Raw genomic sequence first — 25,451 nt, 5'->3', positions numbered from 1 at the left:
TTAAACAAAGAACCTGCCCCATTTTTATAACAGCATGTCTAGGAATTCGTTCATGTAGGAAAAGGTACCGAGATGATGCTGAATTTAATAAGTGGTCCCGCAGTTGATGGCCATGTCCGACATTTGGAAAATTCAAAGCAATCTACCTAAATGACAAACAAGACGAATCCGAAAGGCATTTCTTCTGTACAAATACAAAACAACATTCTGTAACCTGAAGTTTGTGAAGAACACAGCATTAAGCACACCAAACCCCAAATGATAATAAGTTGTTACAGGATTACAGGGCAACCCTGCACCACCCACACACAATTAAGAGGGGAAACCTGCAGATAAACCACAATATTTGCTATTGTAAGAACGTGAATCCCACTTGTGTCATCACCTCCTCCAATCTACTTTGATCGCCTTCTCTGCATTTAATAATAAAAAGAAAAGGGGAGTGAGTACATGATTGTGTAAAATGCGACAAAGTACTCAAGCAATTTCCAGATGGAATAGCAAGTACAAGAGAACTATCAATATCTCAAGTAAAATCATTGAGCTATGCTCTTATGAAAAAGAAAGAATATATGACCCTAACAAAACAAATCCAAGAATGTGGTTCCCAAAAATATAGGCAGAGTTGGTCCTAAATCATTACCATCTCCAGATGATGTCAGAGATCTGTCATTTCTAATCACCCCCTTGCCAATTGCTTGAATCAGTTTCTGTGTCCGTGGCGACTGCGAGCTCTGCTTTCCATTCATTGAAGATGGCAAAGAATGGCGGCGTGTGGTGCTATTTTTCTCAGCTGAATCTGAGCCAAACCTCGGTGAAACTTGTCCCCGTAGTTTTGCCTTTGCAGATTCAGTTGCTTGCATATAGCTTGGTAATTTTGGAGCATTCTGCAAACCATTTTCTGCATGATGTTCAGATTTTGACGAGAAAGAAGCCCGCCTCTTGCTGCTTTTCTGGCTTCCATCACATGGCTGTTCATCCTTCATGCTCAAATCCCTATAAGATGCAGAAAGATTATCTTCTTTACTGTGATTTTGCGATGGATACAATTCAAGAGGGGGGCCATCATCTAGAAATGTATTCGTAGGCCCATCTGATGCCACCAGTCTTGCAGTTTCCACATCAGGTTTATTCTCAAGAGTCACTGCAGTGTCTCTCTTCATCTTGTCTGCAGAATCCTCAATGCTCTGTTGCATAACATCAGAAGGGGAACTTGACACCTTCAAACTGCGAGGTGGTATCTCATTTTCAGTATCCAACCTGTTAGAGGCTTCCGTTGTCGCATTAGATACCTTCCTTAAATTACGCTTGACCTTTTCAAGCTCAGTTTGTGGATTTTCCTGGGCAGAATCAGCAGGGGAATTAGGTACTTTCCTCGGGTTGCGTTTGGATTTTCCAGGTTCAGTCATGACATTTGCTGGCCCAGAGTCAGCATTTGCAGCTGAATTCCTATGAACTCGACGTTTAGGTCTGCTTGATTCACTCTCCATAGCACCAACACCCCTTCTCGCCTGAGATTTCAAATCAACAGCCTTCTTTGGTTGAGGAAGTGGTTTCCAAAAACGATAGGACGTCCAGCGCTCCATCCAGCTCAAGACTGAATTGGGTTCCCCATCACCATACTGGATTTGCAGAGGTTTTGTAACAGGTGATGCAGAAAGAAGCTACAGCAATGGAACAAGCGATATCCCTTGTCAAATGAATATATAATAAACAAGATTGATGCGCAATATATATTCTGGAAAATTGTTTAAAGGCTTGTTTAACCAGCTTGGCAGATATAGCAGTGACAGTAAGCAAGCATATGAAGCAGCATTTTGAAAAACATGATCTCATCATGCTAATAGCTCTAACGCAACATAACTTACCTTACAAATGAAAGCGTTAGTTGACAGTTTCTCATTCCAAGTTCTCAAGTGTTTAGCATCCTGAAAAGAAAGAGGCAGACAATCTTCAACAAGAGATGAGAAAGTTCAATAAACTGGTGCAACCATTCCAAGACCTTATAGCGAATTGATTAAGATACAAGTAAAGCTTGAACAAGCAAAATATGGCCAACTCTATTTAGACCATAAAATAAAACAAAATGCATGCACGCATGTTGTTCTTGCAATTTTGAATTTTTTGTGTTGCCAAAAGCTGAATGCACATTTGCATCCACACATCCCCTAATTGCCTGCCTTTACCCAAACATGCAAGGCCACAATCTCACAAGGGGCATACATGTCAGTACAATTCCCAAGAGAGTGTGAAACAAAAAGAAATAGTAGCTTCATTGCTACAGAACTATATGCAAGACCTTGTTTTCATAACACAACGGCAAGGCAGCTGGACTAACAATAGCCAACCAGTTGTGACTCCACCAATTTGACCGACATCGCAATAAATCAAGATTATGTGGCTTTTTTTTTCAAAGTAGTGGAACATTGACATCCACAAGGAGATTCATTTCAGAGAAGGATGAGAAAAATAAAAGAACAAGTTACACACCCACTAAGTTAATTCTTTATAGTTCAAAAGTTCCAAGGTAAGAATATTTACCACATCCTTTCCCTGATTGCGTTTTGTGTCGATTTCAAGGCCAATACCAGAAAGCCTGACTCGCCGCCCACGAATCAATGCTTGTAACCTAACGATTCCCTGAAAAGAACGTAGAGTTACAACTGCTTGTCTCCTCACCAAGTGCCCGCGAACTAATGCCTGCAGCCTTATGATGCCCTTAAGCGCACAAAATGCCCTGCGTGACTGCATCAAAAATATACAGATATCAGACAGCATTGAGGACTTTTTTTCCATTGTATTCTCCCGCATATCTATCTGTTCCACACTTTGCAAAAGCAGTTAAAAAATTACACAGAGAGAGAGAGAGAGAAAGATATATATATATATATATATATATATATATATATATATAGAGAGAGAGAGAGAGAGAGAGAGAGAGAGAGAGAGCATATCAAATGATGAGAGAGGGAAGGACAGGGATATCGACAATTATCTCCCCCAAAGAGCTTAAAGAGTAAAAAAAATATTGATGAGCACATTACTGAAATAATGTGCAAATAAGAGTGTGTGCAAATAGGAGTGCATTATCCTGGCCAAATTGCAATATAGATGTAGTGTGAGGAAGGAAAATAGGAAATAGCCAAAGTAAATGCAAATTATCATAACTCCAATCAAACATTACCAGATAACCCCTGAAGGCTGCTTGCAGCTTGGTAGCAGCCTGCTCTTCCTTGACTTTTTCAGTCTCCTTTGATACATCAGGACCAACAATTCCTTGATCATCTGCATCTTGACCTATGGATGATGGAACTGCTCCAGCAGCCATATCAGCAGGTGCCCCCTTTTCTGGTTCTGAGATGATATCATTAGCTCTGGCATTTACAAGTACTGATTGAGATATCACTGGTGAACTCACAACCTGAGCAGATGGTCCTTTTCCACCAATATTCTCTTTATCATTTGCAGCTTTCTTCTAATAGAAATAGACAGATTGGTCAGTCCTTGCAAATTCAATCACTCTAGCAGATTTAGACTGGGCATACTATGCATGAAAACTTTTTTTTGGTGAGGAAACTTAATGATAAACTTTAGCAAACTTGAAGGAGAGTAAGAAATATTGAGATATATAGAAATATACACAGAAAACCAGGATTTGACTTTTAAAAGGCACATGTTATTCCTCATCTCTCTGACTTCACATTAAAATAAAAATGGTTTTCGACAGTTGGTTAAATCTATGATATTTCCCACTAATAGGCCCTGTACAACTAATAACACATGCATTTTGCTCCTTAATAGTCCTCTTTGACAACTGCACTTGATATTGCAAGTTCTTTTCTGTCATCATTTAATGGCCCTATCTACTGGTTATGAAACTAACCAGCCAGACCTATCTACCTTCAATATTTGTCACCAAATAGCTTTGCGACATGAAAAAAGACAGCTAATATATAGTATTGAAAACTTACTGAAAAGTTATGACTCTATTAACAATCCAGGATTCCAAGTGAAAGTGATGTTGAGAGAACGTATCTGACAAATTTTAAATTAAAGGAAAAAGGTTTTAGGATGCTAATAAATCTTGCACAGGTGAAAGTGAACAGACCTAGCAGGAAAAAATATTAAGAACCTCAAACTTTTCTCGATAAACGGCTTAATCAGGATTCTTTAGGTTCTTGTGACATACGTCAAAAGGCATGATTCCATTTCCATCTGGGAATCATTGCATTGCTGATGAAATACAGGAACACTAACAGTCCTTATGTTTAGTTATATCTGATAGGTTTCTGGTCATCTCTAAAAGAAGAGTAACCATGCAGAGAAAGTTAAAAAGATCCTGGAAAGTTAACAAATTTCACAGAATGGTATTAAAATCACAAAACAAAGCTATGCTGACTTGTCAATGCCAAGCCAGCCAAAGCAGTTTGGTGCCACAATAGTACAAGTTTACCGAAGGACTGCATATCTTGCAGGCAATCTCGAGCCAAACCAAGCTCTCATAAGTCCGACACCACATGCAGAAGAGGCTAGAATAAGCAATGAACAATTTTGTTTTTTTTTTTTTTGGGTTTTTCTCCCAAAAAAGGTGAGACCTTAGCAGTTGTAACTTTATAGCTGCCTCAAGAATAGTCTTGAGGGGAAAAAGCGGACAATACAAGATCATACCCCAAGATCTTCAACTCATAAGTAGAGACAGAACAAGAAACACCCCCACCCCGAAGAAAGAAAAGCCAGAGAAAATAAGGCCTAGAAACAGCAACCAAACAGACATGCACTGAAAGCAACCAAAAGACAAAACAACAGTAAGATATCCAGCCATCGATAACTAAGATCAATCACCAATGCTCCTTTTTCCTTTATATTTGGTTGCAGACCCAAAAGACGATCATGTTGATATCTTGTGACTTAATTTCTCTACAGCAGGCAGAGGCAATATTTCTTAAAGTCTATTCATGGCAAGAAATTCCATGAGATGGAACAAAGTAAAAGCAAGGTTAGCTCATCCACTGCCCTGATAAGGGGGTAAGGGGAAAAGGGGATCAACAAAAATAAATATATGGAGGAGAAGACAACAGTAGAATTAACATTAACAAGGAGCAACTCCTTCGAAAAGAAAGATGCCTCCTCAAGGAAATCATTTTCCTTTAGACTCCTCTGAAATTAAAGTCTATTCATGGCAAGAAATTCCATGAGATGGAACAAAGTAAAAGCAAGGTTAGCTCATCCACTGCCCTGATAAGGGGGTAAGGGGAAAAGGGGATCAACAAAAATAAATATATGGAGGAGAAGACAACAGTAGAATTAACATTAACAAGGAGCAACTCCTTCGAAAAGAAAGATGCCTCCTCAAGGAAATCATTTTCCTTTAGACTCCTCTGAAATTAAAGTCTATTCATGGCAAGAAATTCCATGAGATGGAACAAAGTAAAAGCAAGGTTAGCTCATCCACTGCCCTGATAAGGGGGTAAGGGGAAAAGGGGATCAACAAAAATAAATATATGGAGGAGAAGACAACAGTAGAATTAACATTAACAAGGAGCAACTCCTTCGAAAAGAAAGATGCCTCCTCAAGGAAATAATTTTCCTTTAGACTCCTCTGAAATTAAACAAAGAAAAAACCTAAATTTCAGTGGTACGTGAATATTAAGCAATATTACACTCAGCAGCATCAAATACACGGACCCCACAAGGTCAGTTGTATTCCTAGCAAATCATCTTCCCAGTAATTTGATATCCTCTTATATCTTGCATGTTCAGAAATTAAGTAATAGGAAGAATGATGAACTGTGAGCAAGGTGCATGATATACTTTCTTCAAAGGCTTAATGCTGAACCCTCGTTATGTAGCCTTTTTCAAGTAAAACAGATTGGTCTCTTACCATCACCTTTTCTTTCTCTCCATGGAAATATGATGCATACATGTATAAGAGAAAATTATATGATAGACAAAACAACTTCAAGAAAGTGATTCGAGCCCTCAAAGATAAACATTCCCTTCCAATCAGCGACATTTCCAACATACTATCTAATCATGACCATCTAATCTTCCCTAATTTACTTAAAACCAAGTCAAACCATCTTACTTTTGGTAAATTATATCTTCATAATTGACTAAAGCAGCCAAGACAAATTTAGTTGAGTTATTTTTTAAGCCCAAAGTGCATCATTTTCAATCTGTAAGATTCTTAACTGCATCAATGCATCTCAGTTAGCATCAAAGATGGATATAATAAATTACACAATTTCTGATATTGTTCCAAGTTGAAACATTGATTAAATAAAGGCACATCAAGTAACAACATGTCTCTAATTCATTGCCCAAAATCATTCGTTTACTTGGTAAGGCATCCACTCTCTATCCCCAGGAAACCTCATTGTATTGTAGTCACTGTCAACTCTAAGGAATGCAAAGCCCTAATGTAGGGGCTGTTTGGATGCCGCTATAGATTATCCGGTTGAATTATCTATATATGACAAATGCTGAGAATAAGTAAATAGTGCGAATAAGTTTCCCATTAGGGAAACTTGAGATCAAAATCCCAAAAGGATCAGGACACGAGAAAACGCCTTTTAAGTGGAATACAGTATCTCAATTTTTTAGGGGTTGGGTGCTCCATGAAAGACAAGAGTATGTATGTTCTCATCAATTTTCTTCTTTACGTCCGCCACTACCTTCCTCAACTTCGACCAATTGTTTAGTTTAACTCAAGGACAAGTTATACCTGCATCCAAACAGGCCCTCGGAAATGAAGCAGTGTTTGATGATCTATTATAATCATATAGCTCAGTTTTCATGTATAATCAGCAAATGCCCTTAAAAATCATTGTCTTCGTTGTGGAAAACCACATTGTAAAAATACAGTATCACTACAATGACAGTCTGTTGAATCAAATTTGACCCATTACATGACAGAGCGAAGCCTAATAGTCTCTTTTGAGTTTAGAGAAGCCAACTCTCAAGCATATCTCAACTCTAAAGGCTGATGCAGAAGCTTATAAATTATGAATTATTTCTTTGATGACTTATCTTTTATGTGCTTCCACCAACATTTGGTTTCAAGTGTTAATTTTTGCAAGCACAATGATACCCTTTATGTGCTTCCTCCAACATTTGGTTTCAGGTGTTAATTTTTTGCAAGCACAATGGTACCCTCCCCCTCTCTTTCCCTATTTTTTGTCATTGACATTAAATCATATTTGTTCCAAAACACAGTATTTTGATAAAAAAACTCCTGACCTCTTTGTTCCCCAACATTCTATTTAATGCCCCTTTTGGATGGTTACATACCCATACCTCTTTTTAATCATATAAACTTTCAACCAAACTCCTCGCTTTTGGTTGTAATATTCACATTCCGAAAAAAAGATATCAAATACCGCCAGAACAGGACAGTAAGAACAATACCATACCGTTCTAGAAAGTTTTCAACACCAATACATAATGTGTCGCGTCCCATACCCTGTGTTGGTAACTGGTACCATACCATTCCGACAAAAAACTGGTATGAGATGCAATGCCGATATTTGAAACTTTGTTCCAAAAGATGAAACTTTATGAGCTTACTACATGTTATGGTCATTATGTTTGGATTTATTAACCTTGTGTGCAAAATAGCCATCAGATCACAGGATGGAACAATAATAGGGGCTTTGGAAAAAAGAATGAAACCTATAATCAACAGGAAGAGATCTTACAAAATTTAAGGACATCCTTCCATTAGAGAATTGAGACCATGAAGCTCACTCGTCCTCATGTTAAAGCCAAATGCAATGCATGTGTGCTATCTATCCTACATGTCATTCACTTTTAACACTCCCTTGTCCTCCAAAGACACAGGATAATACCTCCTAGCTTAGAAATGCATCGGCATTCAAACGGCATTAACCTTACCCATTTCCTCTCAAAAGTCAAAAATCATCCCATCAAACTTACCAATACCTTGATTTGTATGAATCACAATGCAACTATCAAGTAGCTCATCTTGCAATGCCAGTCTTCCCATTTCATTTTTAATGATTCATGTTTCAATGCATTCCATCCCCATAAAGCTATATCTTATCAAACCATCATTAACTCTAAACTCATGATATTTATCACCTTAGTCCTATATAAAAGAAGGCTTGCACCATGTTCATCACCTCAGTCCTTTCTCTATTGAAGATTCTTATATCCATCATATAAAGAAGCCAAATATACACCAACCTAACCAAACCCCCACTTCATCTTCACTGCAAGACAACCACATCCCTTGACATAACAGTAAGATGGCATGTATGTAATGCTTTAGATCTGTTTGGTTAATCTAGGAACGAATGTATGCACAAATGAAAGATCAGAGATGTTACAGGGAGTCATGCAGACATCATCACTTGAATTAATTGGTGATGGTGAGAATAACGTGTGGCTAAAAAAGTACACAAAACTAGCAACTTGCTGCTATGGAAGGCTTCCTTAATCAGCTTAGGAAGCAAATGACAGAAGCTATATATAACACATGTAGATCAATTGCCAAGTGAATCTTTACCTCTAAAAACCAGACATCTAATCATTAACCACAGAAAAAAAAACATAAAAGAATTATTGACATAAAGAACAAAGGCATCCAGTTGCATACCAAAGCATCCCTTCCTTTTGATGCATGAGATCTGGATGATTTCTTGCCAAAGAGCACTGTCTTGATCCATCTTCCAGGAGACCTCCCCATCAGCAAAAATTCAAGACCCTAAATTGTAATATCTCGAAACAAAACCTGCAAGAACCCTTGATCACGGCACAGAATATAGAGCAAGCAACATCAAGTAAGGAGAAATCTGATTCATAGAACGAAAGGCAGAGAAATGACTTGTAAGGTGAAGGAAACTATGACTCAACCGATCGTCTCAGCACTTCGCATTCTATCGAAAAGGTCAAAACGCTTAAATGAGAGAAAAACGAGAAAAGGGGAATAGGAAAACCTACCCCAAAAAACAATTACTTGCTAGAACAAAGAAGGCCAAAACAATTAATCGACAGGAAGAATCAAAGCTTTTGAGACCAAAACACTGAAAATATGTAGAAAAACAGCTCAAATCACAAAGAAAAGCGTGAAAGCCTGACTCCGATCGACAAGAACGCCACGGTCAGTCCCAGAGCTCGACCAACTTTGTCCAAACTCCAAATCCAATGCACATGAAAAAGGAAAAAACTAACACGGAGTGAAATCAAATAGATAAGAAAAGAAATCTCATGGATCTGAAGCTTACCAGATGAACCCAGTTACCGGAAACCCTACCTACACCTTAGCCTCCACAGAAATCAAGAAAGGGGAGAGATGGAGAAAGAAAAGGCGAGAGAGATCAGACTAGGTTTCGGATCTCTAAGGAGCTGATGGAAACCCGTAACCAACAAAAAAGAAGTAAAAAAAAAAGAAAAAAAGAAAAGTAAAGTAGAGAGACAGAGAGGAAAATGGGGGGCGGGGGGGTTGGGGTTTGCTGGGCTTGAGAGTGTCGGAAAAGCGAAACATGAACGGGATCGGAAACGCTCTTCAAGAAAGAGCCGTTGGATAACATGAGCAGGTAGATATTAAACAGTATAAACAGGAAGAAATGCGGCCCCAATATATCCCCCAAAGTCGAGGGAAGACCAGCTTTGCGTGCAGGTGACGCGGTTTTCTCGCGGACCGCTTTACGAGTGTTCATTCTTTTCGTGGGCTTCGACGGGGCCGCATAACAGAGATCTTAATTTATTTGACTTTTTTTGCACTCCATGGTCCGGTATTAGCCGTTATCCATCCTCACGATATTATCTAAACTAGATTCCAGAACTACCCCCAATATTATCGAATATTGACGGTAGTGCTCTATCTCTCTCCCTCTGAAGTGGCTGGATCAACGACCATTCAAACTGGGGCTACTGTCGGTGGAGAAATTTGGCAATTGGATCTGTGGATTTTCTTTCCGGGTTCCGAACATAATTTCGTCGTCCTGCTAGGCTGCTAAGGGTATTTATGTCATTTCGTTGTCATAATGAAGTCGGTGGTGGAACTTGGCAGTCGAATGACACCTGGCACTAAGGTGCTGCCGAAAGGTGTGAGAATAGAACAGATGGAAGAATAGTCCGCATATAAATTTATATGCGAACAATGAAACCGCTGCCGATCTTGTCTCTTTCGAGTGGATCCTGACCGCCCGCCAATACAAGGTATGCTTGCAACGGTAGATCGAACACCCGCATATAACCGCTAGTGATGGAGACGAGACATCGGGACGCCACCCGGCCACTGCCGCTCGGACGCGGGGGCTGCAGCAAATCACGTGCGTCCATTATAACACCGACGCGTTATGATGAGGCGCGTGCTAGACGACGGATCTTTATCGTCTCGGTGCACATCCAACGGCTCAGATGGTGCACTCCAAATCAACCTAACTTTAACTTTTTCCTTTTGGAAGGAGCCGGCGTCGGAGTCCCGAAAAAGAAATGACGGAACAATCATAACCACTTATCTGACCCTAACAACTGGCCACCTCATAATTCGAGTTCCATTTTTACCGGTGCATTAATTGTACGGCGGAGATTATGTGTCCGCATCATGGATGTGTTTATATCAATGAAAGAAGATTAGCGGATGAGAGGATTTTTTTTTTTTTTTTAACACCCACTGCTCACACTAATTTCACATGAATACAACCAACAAAGTTAAAGAAAAGAAGACGGCTCAGTAGTGGAAAAATAGATATATGACGAGTCCAAAGAATCTCCCTGAAGTGTTGGGCAGCAAATGAGGCGACTCAATCAACTGTTCTATTCGCATTTCGGTATATATGTACGGCCTGAAAGGCAGTACACTCCTCACCAGCCACCAGCCAACAGATGTCGCCTAGTAGCGGATGTTAGAAATTTTTTTGAAGTACTGAAAATCTATATATTTATAATTTTATGACCATTTGAATTACCTTATCATTGGAATACATAATCCCAAAAACATAATGGCATGGACGCATTGGCAACATTCTTTATCTTGCCCATATCAAAACTCACTATGTTTAATGACTGTGTATTATCACTATCATGAAATAGACAAAGATCTACACCTCATTTAGTGTATCCATGCCTCGATTTTCCAATTTTCATAGTTTTTGTTAAGATTTGGTTTTCTTGATTTAATCACTATTACCTATCATTGAGGTACAACAAAATGCAATAATTCAAACACAACCATCTCACCGTGAGATATCATACCACATAATACGTGTGCAAGTTTGTGCGCATTCGCATGCACGGTGAGCAATGAGACAAAGATAGAGGAAACGATTAACCTTTTTTCACACAAAACCACCATTGGATCACCCACCTCGCATTTCTCAAAGCACTTCGAAGTCCGTCATTCATCCATCAGCATAGATCTCAAAGTATGTAGCTGATAATCCAACGATGGTTTTGTGAGAGAAAAGGTTAATTATTCTTTCATGTGAAAGATACGCCTCTAACTAGACGATTTTAGAAATGAAAAAAAAAAAATCCAAACAATCCATCATACTGACGACATATTGCATCACTCTTAGCTGAAATATATTTCATAGCAACTAGGTTGACCTTAATATTGACGAGAATAGGTCAATGGCTACAATACCATACATTGAGCTTCGAGCAATATCAACCCAACAAGAATGGCCCAAAAATTAGTGCTATTGGGACCCCACCACCACCTAGGTTTTTGACCCTTTATCTCAAATGTAGACTAGAAATGATTCTTGGATGTTCTTCTTCTTTCCCCCCAATATTAGCTTAGCATTTCTGTTGTCATGCTGAGATAAGAGAGCCATACAAGGTGGTAAGGTTTAATCGGTTCAAAGGTTTAAACTCAAAAGAGAATTTAGGTTTGATCCAAGCATTTTTAAACCAAGATCAAGAAATTGAAACCCGAAAAAAGCTTGCTCAGGATGAGAGTTTAGGAGGACCTGATTGAGTGCAATTTCAAGCTAGCTTAAAAGCCAAAAATATCACTGTCTAGATTGAGATCATCCATCACAATGAAAAAGCAATGAAGGTGGGACTAAACTTTCAACAATACAATTATTTTGCTATAATAGATCCTATCCTAGATTGTTGCAAGCTGCTATGATGACAACCATTTGCTTGAATTTTTTTTTTTTTTGAGGATAAAGGAGGCTGAAAAGGCCGCCCTGAAAATTATTGTAAAGAGGAAAAAAAAAGGTAGAATTTACACTAGATGGTCTCTGCTCTTATGAATGAGCAATTAGCAATTGACTGTGTTCAGAACATAAGAGGAGAGTGAGGAAACAGAAACCAAGCCCCAAAAAATAGACAAATGTGCTCCTAAGAAAAAAAAATCATTTTGGATAACTGCAGCATGGAAAGTTTAGCTAGTTGAGATTTCTCTGCTCCGGACCAAATTCCTCCAAAGTAGAAAGAGAGAGGCTGGGGCTCCAACATTTGTGCTGTCTTCAATTGTTCTCTAGAAAGGGAACCAATGCTCTGAAAAACAGAAGAGAATCATGGAGAATTGTGGAACAAAAGGAAAAGTCTTGCAGAAATAGAGATTTTCATGGGTCCAAAAGTGAGCATCCCAGTGTGTAGCAGCAATACAGAAGAAGGATCAGTAGGATGGTAACATCATAGAGACAGGCTTCCAACCAGAATGCTTACTGAAAAAATACATTTGGTCCCAAATCATGACAAATTCAGGAAGAAGCTTATGGATTTCTTTCTTTCCAGCACACCCCTGCGATAGCAGCAAGCAGCGAGGGAACTCCGAAGCTGCAGTGGAGATTTTTATATTCTAGGAGGTGAATTGCAACAGAGTTTTGCGTCTACAAAGATGTTCAATCTTCCGAAAGCGATCTGCAAATATCCTCGACTTTAGACCAAATGCCCCCGAATTCAGCAAGCTCTTTGAAGTTGCACAACCAGGACCAATCATTGAAAGTGTGCAGTCCTTTTGCTGCAACTGAGATAATGGAAGAGCACTTAATGAGGAAAAGCCTGGTATTTCATTCCTTCCAACATGTCCATGCCATGGCAGCTAACAACATCAGAATGATGGGGTGGGCTGACCTATGGAAGTTTCTTTGAACCCAATCAAAGCAAAGGAACTGAAAAGAGGATTGAGGGTGTAGGACTCTCAATGCTGAGCAAATGGCCATCCAAATGGTGGAGAAGAAATAACATGGGAGAAAAGATGATCCACTGTTTCTGGTGATTGGTTTCATAGGGCACATCCACCTAGATTACTCCCCAATTTTCTTCCAATAATCTCTCATGTATTGAGTTTTTTCTTCCAACACAACCACAAGTAGCTTTTGATCTTCAAAGGTATAAGGAGAGACTTTGCAAACCTGCATTTAACCCCTCTAGTTTTTTAAGAAATCATACAAGGAAGCAGTGGAGAGAATTCCATTATCCTTTGGCTTCCATAAAATCTGGTCTTCCCCGTGTTGGGTATGCATAAGCAAGTAGAGCTGATAGTTGGGAGAATTGAGTCCTAGCATCCGAAGAAGGGTTGGCTCTACTTGAATTGGATTCTGTTCCAGAAAGCCGGTAGTGCATTTACAATATCTCGCCACATACTCGAGCATCTCCTTGTTGGCCTCCAGTGCATTGAAAGCTTAACCCACCTATGATAAGCAAACAAAATTTGTCTTCTCCATAGCCAGCAAAGAAGTGTTCAATACGTTATAACAGGTATTACTTTGAATCGTGGATGTGTCCCTTGCTAATAATTCATTTCATAGAGGGATACAATGGATCCCTCCTGTTGAAACACATAGCTATTTTTCATGACCAAACATCTACGATATGGCTTGGAAGAGTAATGCTGCTAGGCTCAATATTGGCCAAAAAAATATGCACGGCATGTTACATGTCATGTGGCATGCGAAGATTGGTGTGATTGACAAGATTGATTCAATGACCCATGTTTTGATTAATTTCAAGAGAGAAAATGTTTTGGGCTCCGTCTTGCTCACGAATTGTGCCACTCCTCTCTTGCATGCCATAATTCATATTTTTTTTTTTTTTGCTAGAACGGATAATTTATACATTTCTAGTACGAACACATGCAAAAAGATGAAAATACAGTCTCTCTTGAAGTTCTTTAGACAGCTTTCTCTCTCCGACCCATGAGGCACCTCTAGAGTGATTGACCACATATGAGACTACCCAGTCCGCAGTCCTGTTAGCCTCTTTGTGTACACGTCTAGCCTGGACAACCACGTCAATACTAACTATAGTCCGGATATCTGAAAACAGGGGGTGACACCCATATATACCGTTTGTATATCTCTGGACCCAGCCGATCATCGTAGTTGAGTCATCTTGCTATGGTCAAGGTTTCAGGTCATCTTTCGCCCGGAAACCCATATGGTCTTTCACGCCCGTGTACTATTAGATTTATTTAGCATATCGTATGTTAGACCTAGGCGACGGGGCAGTAGGGGAGGGTGCGGGCAAATCTGAGGTAGGCTATTGGAAGGGAGGGCGGCGGTGGTTTTGGAGGAGGGCTGAGGGGAGGTACGGTTACCCTCCGTCAACCGTTTCCGTTTCACACCGGCACGGTTCTTGGCGCAGCTCAAAATAAAACGGATAAAAAGAAATTCTCCGTTCCCAAACAAAACAACGAAAAGAAAACTCCACGGGTCCGCCTCTCTGCCTGGACCCACCCGCCACTCCCATGCGTTTCAAATTTCGAAATCTTAAAACAAGAAAACAAAACATTTACCAACTTCTGCACCTCGCCAACAAACAACGTGGGACCCGCGACTCGGTGGGAGAGCACGGTCGCGCTGGGCGCCACTGTGGGTGCGGTTATACCTGCCGAAAACTTTTACATTTCTCGTAAGTGTGGGTCCCACTGTGCGCGCTGCCATCCCGACCGTTAACGGCAACATGGAGCGTTATCTTCACCGTTTTTTCTGAATTCCCGATTACAGGCAGCCTTTTCCCGCCCAAACAACAATTTGAATCGAGCGGTGGGTCCCAAGCAAAGCTCCCTCCCCCTCTCTTTATATCACAGCGAAAATTAGCAACCGACACAACGCATTAACTCCACCGCATTCGAGAAGAGAGAGAGAGAGAGCGAGAGAGAAGAGGGAAGATGGAGAAGGACGACTCCGCGGGCCCTGGTAATCTTCCTACGCTTGCCCACTGTTTCTTTCTCTGCATCTCTTCCTTCTTTCACTCTTTTACTCTCTATTTTTTTGATTTACTTCCCACATAATTTGCTTAATTCTAGCAACTTCGCTGAGAGCATCGAAGTTACGGTACCCGCTGCGATCTGCTGCCAGGCCGAAGGAGGGGAATCCGGCGATCGCGGATTCATCAAATTCCACCTCAAAGAGGTTTTTTTTCCCTTCCTTTTATTTTCCCCCGGGTTCTAAATCAGCATTTTGTTGTTACGATTAATTTCTGTCTCTGGATGTAGATAGATGGTGGGTGTTTGTTAATCTTCCTCGTTTCGTTTTAATTCCATGTTTCGGTTTATGTTGCCGTAAATGAATTAGGGTCTTTGGATTCTTTTTTTCCCCCTAACTTGAAGAAGAAATGAGGCCGCAAGTCATGGGATCGATAGTTTTCACTGCTTATATAGTTATCGGGGCGATTTTGGAATTGAATTTTGTCAGTGCGGCCATTTTGGGAACAAGCATGGTTTCAATTGACGGATGGGAATATGGGATTTGTACCAGAGGATACCGGAAACCCAATATTAACTGCATCACAAGTTGTTTGAGTTTTTTCCCCAAAGAAAAAGCTATTCAGGTTTGTTCAATGAGAATTCCTTTACAGGGACATTCTGCTTTCACAACAAAATAATAATTTGCAAGATTAAGCAGTTTATCTGGATTATTTCAGTATTGGTAGTGTAAGCATTATTGTATTATCTAAAATATTGACGTAATCTAATATTTATTAGATATTACCTTGTATGTGGAAAACTTTGTGTCTCTTGAATCCTATGGACTCTTGATTCAAGCCTGGTCCCTAAGATTTACTATAATTGCCGAATGGAGTGATTGATTCCTGTTATGTCAGATTGCTGCCTTTTGATTGGTCAGCAAACTTGAACAGAAATACAGTGTTGCCAAATATTTGTGTGTTGCTTAATGTATTAACTCTATACATTAGGTTGTGATTGATGCACACATCTCGGAAAGCGCAGTTGAAGTTGAAGGGATTTAATCAATAGAACAAAGTGGCATTTCTTTACTCCATGAAAGAGTTGTTTTTCTTGAATTGAAGTATATGAAGGGGACACATTTGTTCAGGCTCCTTTATGGTGAGAATGTTACCTTTAAAAATATATGTTATGGAATGCTTTCCAACATTGATAGAATGCTACTGAATTGATATTTATTTATAACAAGATACCACTATTATAAAAAGCAAAGATAACAATTACAAATTAGGGATTGTATAATTTAATTAGGAAGTATAGAAATATATAAGTGCAAATGAGACATACTTTTACTATAATTACAACTATACCAAATCAAATATATTTAAATTTTTAAAGGGGAGTGAAACATGAGAGATCTAAAGGTGCTTGAACAATTATTAACTGCATCCATACCTCTCTTTCTTTCTTCAAGTTGAAAATGATTAGTACAATAATTATTATATAGGTTCATAGTAAACTTAAATTGTCAGTACAAATATCAAGATTTACAGTTAGTACAATTTGGATGAGGCAGTCCATTTGCCTAGGAGTCTCAGAGAACATTATGTAGGATCCCAAGGATCATGATCTCTAAAATAATGGGAATATCAAGTTACAAAAGGCTTTTGTACATTAGACGCACGAATGACATGCAAAAAGGGAGTGAAATAGCATTGGTAGTTAAACTTTCATGTGAAAGAAGATGGATGAAAGGGCAGGTGTGTGAGTCACATGCAATCTAGTGTTTGTTTTTCGGTTGGAACAAACAATGCTTTGATCAGATATGTTGCTGTATGATTGCATCAATTTGATTTCTTACTAGTGTTGATTTAATGGCCTGCTGTATTTTGTATACATTGTAACATGTGTAAAAAAAACATATATTATTCTCTGGGCTGCATTTGGTGAAACTATGAAAAATATGAAACATTACACCAGCAATTTAGATGGATGGTCACTGGAATATGTCACCGGCAAATTACATTTATGATCATGTATCATTGTATTGTAGTCATATTTTACTTCCTTATGACAATAACCAACTATTTGACTTACTAATCTCTGAAAACTAACATGGTTCTTGATAAACTTATATCTAGTTTAATTGTGTCAATAGTGGAATTCTATCATCGTTCCAATAATGAAGCACTGTCTGGATTCTCTAGCTGGAATCAGGTTGTTTTTTTTTGTTCTAGCAAATAATAGTTCTGATTGTTAAAGCACATAAAAAATCGGTATATATCTGATTCCAGCATGTAGAACTTTCTTCTCTCCCCCTCCCCACACCACTCCTTGAATGCACGCACGCACACACACACATGCTCACACAAGACGGGAAACCGTATGAGCCAGCCAAAACTATGCTTCTGATCGAGCTACTTTATGGAAGGAACCCTTGAAGACTAAATGTGCTAGATGCCAATGACAACAATGATAAAATTGGTTCACTTTAAGGTCGAACTTATCTAATACAGTTCTTTCTTGCACACAGTTGTTTTTGTGAGTGTTTTCATTTCATCATAAGTTTTACTGCTGTTATAATAGTTTTGTGGTTATAATGCAGTATATGTTTAGTCTGTTGGTATGGACCTTTCTTTTGAGTTGTCTGTTTATGAACATAATGCTAATAAAGTTATGTTTGGGTTATGAATTAGAGCTAAATTTGCCTATCTGAGTTGTTGGTGGTGATCTTGTCTCAAATTTGATGCCTAGACTTTTTGAAAGTTTCATATTATCCTGTGAGTCCTACCTTTGTACAATTTTATGCAAGATTTTCCAATAGAAACATACTGCAAGTGCTATATATGTTGGCTTTTCCATGCTGTACTGACTGATTTTGCCATTACCATTTCCAACTATTCAAGTATTCATTTCTTCTGCAATATATTATTCAGGGGAAGGCCTCCATCAGTTGTAAGCAAGAGTGTGAGTGCTCTTGATATTTCTGGAAAAGAGAAATCAGCAAAACCTCCACGAAGGCTCTCCATACCTACCAAACCTACTGCCAGCCCTCGACAGGCCCCTTTTGGAAGTATAACTCCAATATCAGAGACCCGAATGAAGAGATCAAACACCCCAGGGAAAAGTGATACTCCCGTCTCTGATGTATCAAAGTCTATGACCAGGCGAAAGTTCAGCATGATATCTTCAGTCTCTTATTGGTTGGCACAGATCAAACTGTCAGAGTCTGCTTCAAAGCACTCAATCTCACTTGGTTTCTTCAAGCTTGCAATGGAGTCAGGATGTGAGGTATTTATGCTCGGCATTTCGTGCTTGTTGACTGTGTTTTAAATTTACATAATGGTCTCTTCTTCCTATCTTTCCTTTTTGTTTATTTATTGAAATTACGTAAACAACTTTTTCAAGCAGAACTCTGCTTCTCTATGTAAAGTAATTTATATAAGCATGGATATATACTTTGCAAGGCCCTGATTTCCAGGCATTGATGATCAGAGTCTACATTTACAATACAAAACCCACAAAGTTATTTGTAGAGGGATGCCCATTTTTCTCTCTTCTTTAGTTATATATCATTTTATTAATTTTAGTTCTATTTTTTAATCAAATCTACAGCCTTTGGATCGAGTGCGAGATGAGCTCAAATCATATGCATGCAGACACAACCTTGTAGCAGAGCTAGGAGAGCCTGCAAAGGATTTACTCAAGATGTACAACATTGTCGAAGATCTTGAACAGTTGAAGGTTTCTGAGAGTTGTTCTCAGTTAGCTGCAGAGGGAAACCAGATTTCAGACAAAGGTCCTCGCAGCTTCTCCGCTGCCTCCAAAAGTGGGAATCTGAAAACAAAGTCACTGAATTCAAACACTGTGGCAGTTGCAGAATCAAATAAGCGAGAGAACGTTCAGAAGAGAAAACCAGCATCTAAGAACAAGGGATCCTGCAATGAGAGCCCAGTGTCTGCTTTGTCTGTGGAAGATACTAATGGTAGTAATGCGCAGAAAAAATCTCGGCAGCCAAGAAAGACGGAATCTAACAGGGGAAAGGGGAAGATCAAGAGCTCACCAAAGAAGTCAATAATGCCCGAATCAGGTAACTACTAAGAAATTTGGATCATCACATTTTCTTAATAAGAGTCATCATGTGGCTGGCATGTCTTTTAGCATATCCGGTCTCCTTGGATTACTAAGAATTACAAAAAAAGATCTTCTCGGCCTGCTGCAGAGGTTTTGCTGTTGATTTCTAACGGAACATGTTTTTCATATGAGTTGCATGTGTAGGATAATATCTAATCATGAAATCTATCGGATGGCAACATGATGGGCCTTCTTATTAATGGTTATTGTGTGAAATTCCTTTCGCTCCTGAGCATGTTTCTCTCTAATTACTGTATTGTTTAGCATTCTAATATGCTAATATTTTAAATGATTGGTTTTTATTTTAGTTGATTCAGCTGATCCTTTTCCTATTGAGGAGACATCTTTTGAAGACAAGGAGAACATGGTATGCTCATTAGTTTTGACTCAACGGATAGCTCTGTTTTGTTTATGTGGCATATTACATTATAATGTTGCTTCCATTATCGCTAAGATAACCATTGTCCTCAATATGCCCTTTGATTTTTTCCCCTTACTATATCTTTTTTTTTTCTGTGTTATTGTAGAATATTCAGCTAATAGATGGAGCGAGGATTGAGGAAACTCAAACAAACTGAGTCAGTAACTTCAGATTCGAATTTTTATTGCTGAATGTGAAGATGGGTTGTGTTTTCCAGTCTGTTGCTACAGTTTGCTGTTGATATATGATTGAAAGTTCTATTTAATATTTTTAAACTATAGAAAGGGATAAAGAGAGACATGTACTAGTAGTGTTACGTGTAATGCCAGGGTTGTGCTTGCACTAGTTAGTTTTGCTTGTATTGTTTGATCAGCTCGAAGTGGTGTTGATTTCTATATAAGCATTACATATAGGATTTTTTTTCTTCTTTTGTGATATTTGTCAAAAGCAATGAAATTCTTCTGAAATGTTTGGGTGAGGAATTCTTATTCCAAAAGAATCATATCTTAGTTATAGTAGCCTGAAGGGCTGAGGCTGCTGGGAGCTTGGGTCGCATTCATGAACCTACTAATGCCGTATAGAATCATCAAATCTTTTTGTTAAGAGTTTGGAATGGCTTTGACAAGCATTAAAACTTTTTCTTCAATCCAATTTGGATTCAAATCTGACAAACTTAACGGTGAACTACGTCTATTGCCTTGTGGAATCATAGAGCTTGATGGTTTGTCTGGTGACAGATCTACAGGGCTCCAGCCATTTGGACTATGCCTTGTGCTGGGCCGGATTCATGTTTTGCTGTTACATCTCTGAACTTAGGGAAACTTGTTCGTTTGCGATTTCACCTCAAGTCTATTTAACGCAAGATGAAAGGAAACCTCACAACTAACCTAAGTTTGTGGAAGAGAAGAAAATTAGGGGTATTATCTCTTCTACTATATATATATGATGAGTTGATCATCCATGAAGTAACCTTCAACCTGGGGGAAACAGATCATTCATCTAGCAAAACACTTGCTTCTGGTGAAATCGCATGAACTTAAGTATGCTCTTTTGATTATGTTCATGAGCTACTACATGAGCACATTTAATACTCACCTAGCAAAACACTTGCTTTTGTTGAAGAGCGAGTGCCCCCGCATGTCCCAATTTACAAAGAAATGGCCGGATGTAACTTCTGCTTGGGTACTCGGAAGGCTTCAGCGATGTGAGCACCCCATCATTCCAGCTACACCATATCAAACAGGCCCTTAATTAGATTGAAAACACATTCGTAGAAGCAAGGGGGAACTTTGTGAATTCAGCATGCTGTCCGCATTAGATGAGTGATTTTTTTTTTTTAATTCTAATTTGAGTTTGCAAGTCATTTTAATTGATTCTATAAAAACATTGTAAATTTGGACTGGAATTTACCGGGAGACTGCAGCAACATGTAGGACTCATTTCGTTCGTGAGAAAAATTTCCCCGCTAAAATATTTTTTTTGAATATATGATACTAACAGAAGTGATTTTTGTATATTTGGTTAATCATGAAAAAGTAACATATTCTAGGATGGTTTAGGTTAAGCTTATATTTTTCTAAGAAAATTATATAAAATACCTATTATTTTCTTAATAAAGGAAGAGATCTATCAAAAAGCTTAAGTACATTTTTGGAAAAAAAAATATCCTAATTTTTAGTTGATGGGAATGGAACTTTTGCATATCTCACATGGATTTTTTTTTTTAATGAAATGTGAGAATCTTAATCCTATAAAAAAAACTACTTTTCTATCTCTCTTCCATGATATATTTCTTTATTTCTATGTTAACCATACTTTTTTTTTTCCTTCTTTTTCTTGCGAACCAAATCGAGTCCATAGTTTTTTTGGGTTGATATAAATTTGGACCATAATTTGTGTTTGGCCCACTAGACTCAAAGTCCATCTCCTGCTGAGCGAACGTCACTGTGTCACGTTGCCACAGGAAAAGGAGCTAACCTGCATGGTGGTAGGAATATATGTTTCTTTTAAACCCGTCCACAAAGATGATACCAAAATTAATCCAAAGCCAGTGCTCTATCCCATTCCCTAGAGAGGACATACCATCAAAGGCAGGCATGAAAGTCCTGAATAGCTAGGCAAGCATCCTTTTCTTGTCCTCCGGATTAGTCCTCCAATCCTCTTCTATATAATAGGACTTTTTGCAAATTACGTTCAATATTTTTTTAATATTATAGATATATATATATAGATAAATACACACATACATACATAATAAAATTCATCTCTTTTGTTGTGAAGACCTCGAGTTAAGTTTATCTCAAGAGATTAGTAGATGGCCCTTTGTTTAGCCATTTGAGTTGGATCATTGCAAGTTAGGGGATTAATCACCCAGGCAAACAGTGAGATTGGCATGAATTAAGAGATCTCAGAGAGGAAAATTAGATTGGAAGCACATAAAGGGGTTGGATTTGAGGGTTGGAGGCCAGAGATTAGGGATTTGGTGGGGGAGAAATTAGGGATTTGAGAACTTGAGCTGCGGTGGCTCCTTTGCGCGCTCCCCATCACTCGTCCTCCCTCACCTTTTTTTTTCTTCTTCTTTTTTTTTTTTTTTTTTTTTTTTGGTCAAAACGGTATTTAATTTCATAACATGAGTACAATCAGTCAGATCAAATAAAAGTAAACAGTACAATGGGCGTGGGATACAAGCTAAGCTTATCCAAATGATCTCTCCGGAATGCCAGGCAAAATAAGAGGCAATCTAGTCTGCTGCACTGTTCGCCCCTCGATACACATGCGCTATCTGGCAGGAGAACAACTCTCGCACCAATCTACGGGTGTCTCGTATCAATGGGTGACCGTCTCCGTCTCTATCCGCTCTCCGAATCCAGTCAACTACCATGGAGGAATCATCCTTGAGAAATAGGCTGTTAACCTCAGCATCTGTCTCGCATACCAAATACCTTCCCCCTTGTGAGCGGCCGATTTACCAAAAAAAAAAAAAAAAAAAAATACCTTCCCCCTCACCCTCTTTTGAGAATCCAGAAGGTGCCGCTGGCCTCGGCCACTTTTTCTCACAATGGCCTAGTACGTGACCTGGACATCAAAAATGAAGGATTGGTAATCGACTCGAACCAACGAACCGGATTTCTTGTTTAGTGTCCGTTAGCTCTTGAAAATTTGTTTCCCGTTTCACTTTGAGATTCCCACTTTACCCTCATACATGATTAACTTAATCAGGAACAATGGTTTATTGAGATGATTGGAGATTAATAGAAAGAATCGTTTGCAGTTTAAGTTGATATTTTCAGCATTGATTTCTAAATAGGGATGCAGAGAGATTTTATATATAATATTAATATAGGATATGATCTGCAAAAAATTCTATATGATACTACTCTACTATGGCTGTTATTTTTGTTAGTATCTGCTGAATGTGAACTCGCCATGGTGGCAATAAAGAAGTCGTCGACAATCAAATTTATGATACCACCGTCCCTACAGCCAAGTTAAGGATAGCTTGGTGGGACATTAGCTATGCGAGACTGTTTTCTATCTATTTGGAGGATGATTCAGCTACTGTAGCTGATTGAATTTCAAGGTAGCCGAAGGTAGTAGATAGATAACTCTTGCTCCAAGATATTTGGCGCTTTGCCAAGGATTGTACCATTTTTTGAGCTAGTCATACATACTATGAGGCTAACAAAATTACAGACTAAATTGTATCCTTCGCCGTAGAGTATTGTATTATGAGTTGATTATGCAACTGTGCTTTTTTTTTTTTCTGTGATATATTATTTTCTGACTCCATTAGATCATTGATATCAGGGCTGTGTGGGAACCATGAAAAACGTGTCGTATTCCTGCTTGAGATCCAAGGCAACTGCCATTGAATATAGTGCCGGAAATCCAAGTTTCCATCCTGCTCATTGTTCCAAGAAATGTTCTGCCTTATCTCTGAACCTGAATACCTGATTAGCCCATTGAAGAGAGGGAAAGTGCACCACCGAGGTGGTTGCACAGTTAGAACGAGGCTTTGTTTTTAATAAAGTGATCCAGGTTCGAAACGCGCGGGTGTCGATTAAATGTGGAAATCGGATGCCCTTCCCTGACTTGCCTGTTGGAAGCGCTACTAGTCCTCTGGTACTGAGGTGATGCTGGGATGACTTACTCATACGTGGGGTAATTCACGGGTCGGGGAGGGTATGAGAAACTTTCTATCTGTATGGAATATTTTCTGATGGAAGGAGGGCCCAATGGGGGCTACTACGTGGGGTGAGGTTTTTCTCTCCCTCTTTTTTTTTTTTTAAGATAAAAAGAAGAAAAAGAAGAAGGAGAAGGAGAGAAGAAGCAGAAAGAGAGGAAGAAAGAGGGAAAGTGCCACATGGCTAGTTCTATTAATGTGGAAGAGGGGAGTGGGAAAGGATGTACACAAGAGTCAAGGCTGGGAGAAAAGCATCATAGTTATAATAAATAGGATACAAAGAATTCCAGTGTGGAAGATGAAATAAGTACCAGAGGGTCCAGAGCAGACAGCACCAGAGAGAGCTTCGATGATGTGTACCAAGTAGAGACAGAGCAAAAACAGCCAATAGAAGTTAACTGAGAGAAAATTATGTAACGCAATGTGACAAAAGAGAATGATGGAGCAAATATCCTAATCCATTCATCTAAAAGGCAGCTCCATCAATATGGTCAGGGATAGCTAAACATTAGCTAATGTGGGAGAATCCTAGGCCCATAACATTACCAACTAAATATTTAATTTGCTATAACATTGCCATGGCAACTCAGTAAAAGCAGTAGAACAGCCCCACCGACACCTCCTCTGCTTTGTGGGACCGCAATGGGCAAAATGATTTGAGGACAAGGAGGAAGGAAACAAGAGGCTCTCCCTCACACTCTCTTCTCACCAACTCCCATTGAACTTTTTAAATTTTTTTCCTTGTAGAGTGGACCTTGGGAGTGTATCTTTAACTAGTTACTAAGGATTGGGGAGTAGACCAACGCCAACCTAACTATCATTAATTCAAACCATCCTTTCACGTGCTTTCCCCATATTATGATTACACAATTATTATATTAAAATATTTATCCAAACATCTTCATCTCGGAGATGTAGATATAATTTTGGAGAAATTATTATCTACACTATGATCGTGCATGCAGCCAATCACGACTGCTGATTCTTATGGCGATGTTCTGATATGCACACTTGATGAATAGAAGCTATAGGAACAAGCAGTAGTTATTAGTGTATGTAGTGTAGGCAATAATGTCTTATAAGAAAATTCTCGAAAAACATCTGACTTTTAATTTTTTTAGATAGGTGGGAACAAATTAATAAATCAAAGAATATTTTCTTTTCTTAGTAGAAGTGTTTAGTGCAAGCCGTAACAATTACTATATAAAAATCATAGGATACCCAAAAAAAAAATGGAAATATCTATCCCTAGTGGTATCTAACATACATATGAGAGTGAGTGAGTCGATGGTTTTAATTTATCCAAACTATTTTTATTGAGCAGAAAAAAGGTTGACCTGTGCAATAAGCTCCACTTCTTATTTTTCAATACGAATTTAGTTGGTTTTTTTCTTGCAGGAAAGATATTCAATTGAAGTCATTGGCCTGCATCTGATTACCAAATCAAATTTTCTACAAGCATGGAAAACTTTTATTTCGTAGCCAAACTTTTAGCTTGAAAACCGAGAATAATGACAATAATATCATTCGGTAACGACGACATACGTGTTATGGAATTTCGCATGCCCCTGACCTACCAAGATGACCAATATTCGGGTTGA

At 38.8% G+C, this 25,451-nt stretch overlaps 2 protein-coding genes across 3 annotated transcripts; one reads left to right on the top strand and one right to left on the bottom strand.

Annotated features, from left to right (window-relative positions):
* On the bottom strand, positions 1–9,527 carry LOC103709773 (protein IQ-DOMAIN 31-like). 2 transcript variants are annotated; one of them, XM_008795272.3, is made up of 7 exons: positions 9,246–9,527; positions 8,618–8,752; positions 3,185–3,475; positions 2,542–2,745; positions 1,869–1,928; positions 644–1,664; positions 1–413 (listed from the first exon to the last, which is right to left on the bottom strand). In XM_008795272.3, exons 2-7 carry the CDS (start codon positions 8,705–8,707, stop codon positions 382–384), a joined length of 1,698 nt encoding a protein of 565 aa, XP_008793494.2. In that variant the 5' UTR covers positions 8,708–8,752; positions 9,246–9,527; the 3' UTR covers positions 1–381. The 2 variants fall into 2 exon arrangements, with proteins under 2 accessions (XP_008793494.2, XP_008793495.2); XM_008795273.2 differs by having other exon boundaries at positions 3,185–3,472.
* Positions 9,528–15,031: 5,504 nt separating this feature from the next.
* LOC103709771 lies at positions 15,032–20,149 on the top strand. Its single transcript, XM_008795271.4, has 6 exons — positions 15,032–15,122; positions 15,233–15,338; positions 18,049–18,403; positions 18,728–19,202; positions 19,555–19,613; positions 19,774–20,149. Exons 1-6 carry the CDS (start codon positions 15,095–15,097, stop codon positions 19,822–19,824), a joined length of 1,074 nt encoding a protein of 357 aa, XP_008793493.2. The 5' UTR covers positions 15,032–15,094; the 3' UTR covers positions 19,825–20,149.
* Positions 20,150–25,451: the final 5,302 nt, after the last annotated feature.

The sequence above is a fragment of the Phoenix dactylifera genome, chromosome 8 (assembly GCF_009389715.1).
Source record: "Phoenix dactylifera cultivar Barhee BC4 chromosome 8, palm_55x_up_171113_PBpolish2nd_filt_p, whole genome shotgun sequence".
Taxonomy (NCBI): domain Eukaryota; kingdom Viridiplantae; phylum Streptophyta; class Magnoliopsida; order Arecales; family Arecaceae; genus Phoenix; species Phoenix dactylifera.
Note: the sequence above shows the minus strand (reverse complement) of the source record. Positions and strands in the feature narration are given on the sequence as shown.

Excerpts from the sequence above, each read along its gene's own strand:
- LOC103709771 (XM_008795271.4), top strand. The coding sequence starts at position 15,095 with ATGGAGAAGGACGACTCCGCGGGCCCTG. Across the intron at positions 15,123-15,232 it reads GGACGACTCCGCGGGCCCTG|CAACTTCGCTGAGAGCATCG; the intron begins GTAATCTTCCTA and ends GCTTAATTCTAG. Across the intron at positions 19,614-19,773 it reads TTGAAGACAAGGAGAACATG|AATATTCAGCTAATAGATGG; the intron begins GTATGCTCATTA and ends GTGTTATTGTAG.
- LOC103709773 (XM_008795272.3), bottom strand. The coding sequence starts at position 8,707 with ATGGGGAGGTCTCCTGGAAGATGGATCAAGACAGTGCTCTTTGGCAAG. Across the intron at positions 2,746-3,184 it reads CAGCCTTCAGGGGTTATCTG|TCACGCAGGGCATTTTGTGC; the intron begins GTAATGTTTGAT and ends TTTTTGATGCAG. Across the intron at positions 414-643 it reads TCTGACATCATCTGGAGATG|AGAAGGCGATCAAAGTAGAT; the intron begins GTAATGATTTAG and ends TATTAAATGCAG.